Source organism: Pelodiscus sinensis, chromosome 12, assembly GCF_052426305.1.
Source record: "Pelodiscus sinensis isolate ZL-2025 chromosome 12, ASM5242630v1, whole genome shotgun sequence".
NCBI classification, from domain to species: Eukaryota; Metazoa; Chordata; order Testudines; family Trionychidae; genus Pelodiscus; species Pelodiscus sinensis.
The window spans coordinates 4,219,005-4,226,348 of NC_143063.1; the positions used below are offsets into that span (position 1 = coordinate 4,219,005).

General features: G+C 61.8%; 1 protein-coding gene across 1 annotated transcript in view; it reads right to left on the reverse strand.

Moving 5' to 3' along the window:
• LOC102462653 (uncharacterized) overlaps nucleotides 1–7,344 on the reverse strand; it is a 52,853-nt gene that overhangs the window by 13,047 nt on the left and 32,462 nt on the right. Inside the window, exon 6 of the mRNA XM_089781608.1 lies at nucleotides 39–119. Coding sequence (XP_089637734.1) covers nucleotides 39–119 — 81 coding nt within the window. The remainder of the gene's footprint in view (nucleotides 1–38; nucleotides 120–7,344) is intronic.

Consider the following 7,344-nt stretch of genomic DNA (forward strand, 5'->3'; position numbering starts at 1 on the left):
CCCCCCTCACCTCCCGCAGCTCCCTGAAAATCCCCTACCTGAGCTGGCTCCATCCCAGCCATTCCCAGCCCTGTCTCTGTAAGACGGGATGCTCTGGAGCGAAACGGGGACGCGATTCCTCAGCCTGCCAGGGCAAGAGGGGGAGGTTTCAGAAGGGGTCTGGGTCCATGTCACACCCCGACTCCCCCAGGCTTAGGGAGATTAACTATCAGTTAACTGAATAATCAATTAATCTCATGAATTCTTATCAGTTAGTCGACTATTCTACAGGCCTCGGGGTGGGGCTGGCAGCAAGCGCGCGCTCGCCTCAACCACAGCCCACAGGATATGGGCATAGGAGGGACTGAGGTCTCCGACTGGGGATGCGGGGTCTACAGTGGGGCTGGAGATGAGGCACTAGGGATGCTGGAGGGGCTCCAGGCTGAGGCCAAGGGTTTGCACTGCAGGAGCGGCTGGGGGCAGGAGATGGGAGTGCGGGACCAGGAAGGAGTTAAGGCGCTGGAGGAGGCTCAGGGCAGGAGCTGGCGGAGTGCAGGGTATGGGCAACAACTGGGGTGTCAGAGGAGATCAGGGCTCCCCCAGTCTCCCCTCCTACAACGCCCCTTCCTTCCCAGTGCCCCACCCTCAGGGTTTCCCTCCATTGCAGCCTCCTCCATCCGCCCCGTAAATCTTCCGATTCCTCTGCCTCACCCCACCCTCCCTCCCACCCACACCCCCTCCTGCCTCACATCCCTGTTCCCCCATCCCCACATCTCCCCGCCCCCTCAATCCCCCTCCTGTCCCCCACATCCCCGTTCCCCCATCCCCACGCGTCCCCGCCCCCTCAATCCCTCTCCTGCCCCCCACATCCCCGTTCCCCCATCCCCACGTGTCCCTGCCCCCTCAATCCCCCTCCTGCCCCCCACATCCCCGTTCCCCCATCCCCACGCGTCCCCGCCCCCTCAATCCCTCTCCTGCCCCCCACATCCCCGTTCCCCCATCCCCACGCGTCCCCGCCCCCTCAATTCCCCTGCTGCCCCCCACATCCCCGTTCCCCCATCCCCACGCGTCCCCGCCCCCTCAATCCCCCTCCTGCCCCCCACATCCCCGTTCCCCCATCCCCACGTGTCCCCGCCCCCCGGCAGTCCGGGCACCGCTGGGGGCGAGTCTCTCTTACCGCCCAGCGGGAGACACCCCGCCCGGGACCCGGCCCAGAGGCGCTTCCCGCTGCGGGGCCTGAGCCCAGCCCCGGTCCCGGCGCCGCTGCCGCTGCTGCTGGGTCCTAGCGGGAACCCGCCCCACAGCCCCGCCCGGCAGGTCTCCCGCGGGGGCCGGGGGGGGGGGGTCTTGCAGCCGGGGCCGCAGACCCGGGGGAGCCCGCCCGGAGCGGGAGCTGCCGGGGCAGAGTCTCGGGGACACCCGCGGCCGGGAGCGGCTCTGGGAGCGGCGGGGCAGAGCCGGGCTCCCCGGCAGCGCCCCCGGGACCAGCCCCGCTCCCCTCCCCTGGGCCCGTCAGAGCCACCGGCTCCCTGGGGCCGCGTTCACCCTCCTGGGCAGGCTAACCCCTTCCCGTCTGCCCCCCCCCCAAGGATCCCTCTGCCTCCCCAAGATCCCTCTGCCTCCCCCACCAGGGATCCCCCTGCCTCCCCCAGGGATCTCCCTCCCCCCACCAGGGATCCCCCTGCCCCCCACCAGGGATCCCCCTGCCTCCTCCCCCAGGGATCCCCCTGCCTCCCCCAGGGATCCCCCTGCCCCCCCCACCAGGGATCCCCCTCCCCCCACCAGGGATCCCCCTGCCTCCTCCACCAGGGATCCCCCTGCCTCCTCCACCAGGGATCCCCCTGCCCCCCCAGGGATCCCCCTCCCCCCTCCACCAGGGATCCCCCTCCCCCCTCCAGGGATCCCCCTCCCCTCCACCAGGGATCCCCCTCCCCCCCCCTCCAGGGATCCCCCTCCCCCCACCAGGGATCCCCCTGCCTCCTCCCACCAGGGATCCCTCTGCCTCCTCCCACCAGGGATCCCCCTGCCTCCTCCCACCAGGGATCCCTCTGCCTCCCCCACCAGGGATCCCTCTGCCTCCTCCCACCAGGGATCCCTCTGCCTCCTCCCACCAGGGATCCCCCTGCCTCCTCCCACCAGGGATCCCCTTGCCTCCTCCCACCAGGGATCCCTCTGCCTCCCCCACCAGGGATCCGCCTCCCCCCACCAGGGATCCCCTGCCCCCCCACCAGGATCCCTCTGCCCCCCCCAGGGATCTCCCTGCCTCCCCCACCAGGATCCCTCTGCCCCCCCCAGGGATCTCCCTGCCTCCCCCACCAGGATCCCTCTGCCCCCCCCCAGGGATCCCCTGCGCCCCCCAGGGATCCGCCTCCCCCCACCAGGGATCCCCCTGCCTCCCCCCACCAGGGATCCCCCTGCCTCCTCCCACCAGGGATCCGCCTCCCCCCCACCAGGGATCCCCCTGCCTCCTCCCACCAGGGATCCCCCTGCCCCCCACACCAGGGATCCCCCTGCCCCCCACCAGGGATCCCCCTGCCTCCTCCCACCAGGGATCCCCCTGCCTCCCCCACCAGGGATCCCCCTGCCTCCCCCCACCAGGGATCCCTCTGCCTCCCCCCACCAGGGATCCCCCTGCCTCCTCCCACCAGGGATCCCCCTGCCTCCTCCCACCAGGGATCCCCCTCCCCCCACCAGGGATGCCCCTGCCTCCTCCCACCAGGGATCCCCCTCCCCCCACCAGGGATCCCCCTGCCTCCTCCCACCAGGGATCCCCCTGCCCCCCCCACCAGGGATCCCCCTGCCTCCTCCCACCAGGGATCCCCCTCCCCCCACCAGGGATCCCCCTGCCTCCTCCCACCAGGGATCCCCCTGCCCTTCTCCCAGGCGGATCCCCCCACCAGGATCCCTCTGCCCCCCCCAAGGATCCCCCTGCCTCCCCCACCAGGGTGGCAAGTTAGTGGTTGGCGGGAGCACTGTATCTAATTCCTATATACAAGAACATTAAATAAATATTCAACCCACTCAGCTCTAATACTAACATCTTGTCACAAGTCACTGGCAGTGTTTCTCAACCAGTGGTACCAGCACCCTTGGGGTACTTGAGAGAAGTCCGGGGCGCACGTCAACACAACTGATATTTGGAGAAAACTGAATTGTTGTTTTAAGTTGAAAGTAATGAAATTAATGGGTAGCAGGTTTAAAACTAATAAAAGGAAGTTCTTCTTCACACAGCGTGTTTTCAACCTGTGGAACTCCTTGCCAGAGGAGGCAGTGAAGGCTAGGACTATAATAGAGTTTAAAGAGAAGTTGGATAAATTCATGGAGGTTAGGTCCATAAAAGGCTATTCGCCAGGGGATAAAATGGTGTCCTTGGCCTCTGTTTGTCAGAGGCTGGAGAAGGATGGCAGGAGACAAATCGCTTGATCATTGTCTTTGGTCAACCCTCTCTGGGGCACCTGGTGCTGGCCACTGTCGGTGGACAGGATACTGGGCTAGAAAGACCTTTGGTCTGACCCAGTACGGCCGTTCTTATGTTCTTATGTTATGTTCTTTGAGTTTTACAGCGCTTTATTATTTTTTGTACTTTCTACACCCAAAAATTTCATTGCCTGCCCAGCTACGATTAAGTAGTTTAAACAAATGTGTTGCAATAGTCGAAAAAAATTGTGTATGTCTGAAACTGTAGGTACTGGGGGTACTTATGAATTTTTTTGAAAAGGGGTGTGCTTCCTTTTTTTAAAGGGGTACTTTATAAAAAAAAGGTTGAGAAACACTGACTTAAGGGACACGAGTTAGCCTTACAATGTTAATGTCCATTCTTACTTAGTCACTAACTCTGGGGAGAGAGAGACCCTGGCAGGACTCCTGGGCTGTCTCTCAGCTCTGGAAGGGGAGTGGGTTTCAGGGCCCTGCTGGGGAGTTTGCACTGGAGGGTCCTAGAGCAGCTGCCCTCAGGGGCACAGCCAGGCTGCCCCTGGAGAGCAAAGGCCCCTGGGAACAGGCCAGTCCCCAGCGCTGCCAGGCCCAGGAGAGAGAGAGGAGACAGAAGGGGCGTGGGGAGAGCGAAAGGGGCGGCAGGAGCAGGGAGGGGGAGGGAGGGTCCCAGTCCTGCTCCCATCCCTTCCCTGCACCCCCCCGGACAGACTGACACTCCTGGGAGCCAGGGGAGGAGCTGACCTAGGAACAGGCAGGTCCTGCCCTGGCTGAGCCCCGCGCTGCTGGGGAGACGCGCTGCCCTCAGGGCCCGTGTCAGAGGGAATCCCCCAAAGTGGCTGCTTTGGTTCTGCTCTTGTCCAGCCTTTGTCTCTGAGACTGAGTCCCTGGGGGCTAAAAGTGTCCCGGGGTTCTGGCTGGGGGAGGGGCTGGGGTTACATTATAATAAATGGATTGAGGGTTCCCAGCATGGCAGAGCCCAGAGCATCCATCTGCAGGGAGAGACCCTGGGTGGGTGACATGGATGCAGGCCCCTTCTGAAGTGCCCCCCTCGCCTCCTTTGCCCTGGCAGGCTGAGGAATCGTGTCCACGTTTTGCTCCAGAGCATCCCGTCTTGCAGAGACAGGGCGGGGAAACGTCTCCAGATGCTCCTTCTGCCTGGCTGAATTTCCCCCTCTTCCTTCCCTTCCCAGCAGGGATCCGCTGCCATGTTGCTGAGGAGAAGGATACTTGGGCCAGGCCCCTTCACTGTAGATACCGTCTCCTCCCCCATCTTCCACCAGCCCCTGGGCCGGGTTCCTCAATAGCTGGTTCTGTTCCCTGCAGGGGGCAGGTCCCTGAGGGCTGGTGTCTCCTCCCCTCCTCAAATCCCCCAGGCTGCTGGGTTGTGGGGCACCATGTGCTAAGGGACCAGGCCAGTAGGTTGTGGGGAGGAAGTGGGGCTGAGTGGTGGGGGCTTGTGGAGCTGGGAAGCAGGGTATGTGTGCCAGGGCTTTGGGGCGTATGGGCTTAGAGGCAAGGGCTGTCTCTCCTCACTCACCTCTTCTGCCCCTGCTCCCTGTGCACTCACAGAGCACCACGCTAAGAAATCTGTCACTGCAAGAGCCGGGTTATGTCCCTTCCAGGTTCTCTGAGCTCCTCATCGCTGTGGGAGGTGACGCAGGCCCGCTCCGACTTCATTAGCTTTGATGTCCCACTTGGGTCTCGGCGGCCCTTCCTTTCTATTCTTTCCTCTCCATGCCCGTTGGTTTCCCTCTGTTCCTGAAGGCTGTGGGGCAATCTGCTTTGATGTGCCCGTTGGCAGGATGCAGCAGGGAGGGAGGAAGGAAATCGCCAGCCAAATGGCCCTTTGTCAGAATAGCCCTTTTTGAATTGCATTGTAGCACGGGCATGTGATGGTGGTGTGGGCTGAGCAATGACCGTGCTCAATCTCTGTCGGCACAGACAGGGAGGGGGAAGTGCTAGATTCAAAGGCCCACAGGCAGAGACTGGAAAGGGGCAGGAATTTGCTGCCTGAGCCGCAGGAGGGTGTGAGATAGAGTCAGGAGAGGATGAGAGATGTGGGGGGGACAGAGCTGGGAAACTGGAAGGTTTGCTGTTGAAAGCCAGACAGCTGAGGCAGAGAACGGTGCACTCGCCACACCAGTGCCAGAGAGAGACAGAAATTTTCCTACAAGTGCAGGGGATGGGGGGGGGGGGGAGGAGCTGTTCTGAATTCTAAAGAGCTGCAAATGACCCCCCAAGAGCAAGGATGAGAAAGGAAGAGGCTCTCCAGCTGGCTGAGAGGATGTCAGGGCAGAGCAGAGGAGGAAATCAACCGGACTCACCACCCTAAAGCCAAACCGACCCCCATCACCAGAGCCGCACAGAGCTCGTGATCCAGCTGGTCTCCACGCACCCCAACGCCCTGCATTTCCTGCTCCTGGGACATTTGTCCCAGTGACTGGGCCCCGCGGTCCTTCACCGGCTGTCTGCGGTTTTCTACCCTCTGTAACTCGTTCCTCTCTGCAGGGCGCCCACGGGAGGAGAGAGAGCTGCCGGGCGAGGCTGGGCATGCACTCGGGAGCGGAGGGGAATGCTGACTTTCCTTTCTTGCTTTCAAGGAATAAGGTAGAAATTAGCCTCTCAAATTCCCAGGGTCTTGACTAAAGGGGGAGACAATCTCAGGGCCACCTGGAAAGCTTCCCTTCCCAGCCTTCCCCAGCTCAGAGGACAGATCCCAAGCTGCCAACTGGTCAGCTTTTCTGCCTTCAATGGGTCAGTGGGGAAAAGGCCTCAGCTGCAGAAGAAGCAATCCCTTCTGGCAGGCATCCCCTATCCCCCACTGCCTGGAGAGGGAGTTACCAGCATGGGGAGGGGGGCAGATTTGTCTGGCTGCAGAGAGGAATAACTACAAGGCAGGCTCACCCTCCCCTACCCCAGGCTGTGGCCCTGACCATGTTCTGCCCCAAGTCCCCACCTCCCTCCTCATCTTCCATGAAATAAGGGTGCTGCTCAGCCCAGCCAGCGCTCTGGACCCTAGGCCAGCTAGGTGCCGGTGTTGCCCTGGGTGGCTTAGGCCAGTTCCGGTTGTTGGTCAGCCCAGGACTCAGGTCAAGTGGTGGAGGAGCTCTCAGGGGTTGGGGGCTCTGGCCATGGTGGGATGGGGCTGCAGGACAACAGGGAGGGGCTGACAGATTAGCCTCCCTGAGGGGGGGTTCACCCCTGTCCATGTGTGATGTAATAATTTTGCTGCAGCTGATGAATTAGAACAAAGCCAGGGACTCTTCTCGCTCAAGAGCAGCTGGGTGAATTAGATCAACAGCAGAACGGGGATGTGGGGGGCAGGAGGAGGATTGAGGTGGTGGGGACGCGTGGGGATGGGGGAACGGGGATGTGGGGGGAAGGAGGGGGATTGAGGTGGTGGGGACGCGTGGGGATGGGGTAACGGGAATGTGGGGGGCAGGAGGGGGATTGAGGGGGCGGAGACACGTGGGGATGGGGGAACGGGGATGTGGGGGGCAGGAGGAGGATTGAGGTGGTGGGGACGCGTGAGTCATCAAGTCCAGTTCCCTGCCCAAGGCAGGACCAATCCCAACTAAATCATCCCGGCCAGGGCTTTGTCAAGCTGAGACTTAAAAACCTCTAGGGATGGAGATTCCACCCCCTCCCTAGGGAACCCATCCCAGTGCTTCACCACCCTCCTAGGGAAATAGTTTTTCCTAATATCCAACCTAGACCTCCCCCACTGTAACTTTGATAAATGCAAAGTAATGCACCTGGATAAATATCATCCCAACAATCCACACAAAAATGAGGGGGGGGGGGTGTCTAAAATAGCTGTTACCACTCAAGAAAGAGAGCTTGGAATCCTTGTGTCTAGTTCCCCGAAAACATCTGCTCAGCGTGTGTGCAGAGGCAGCCTGCAAACTGGAAAGCTAACCGAATATTGGG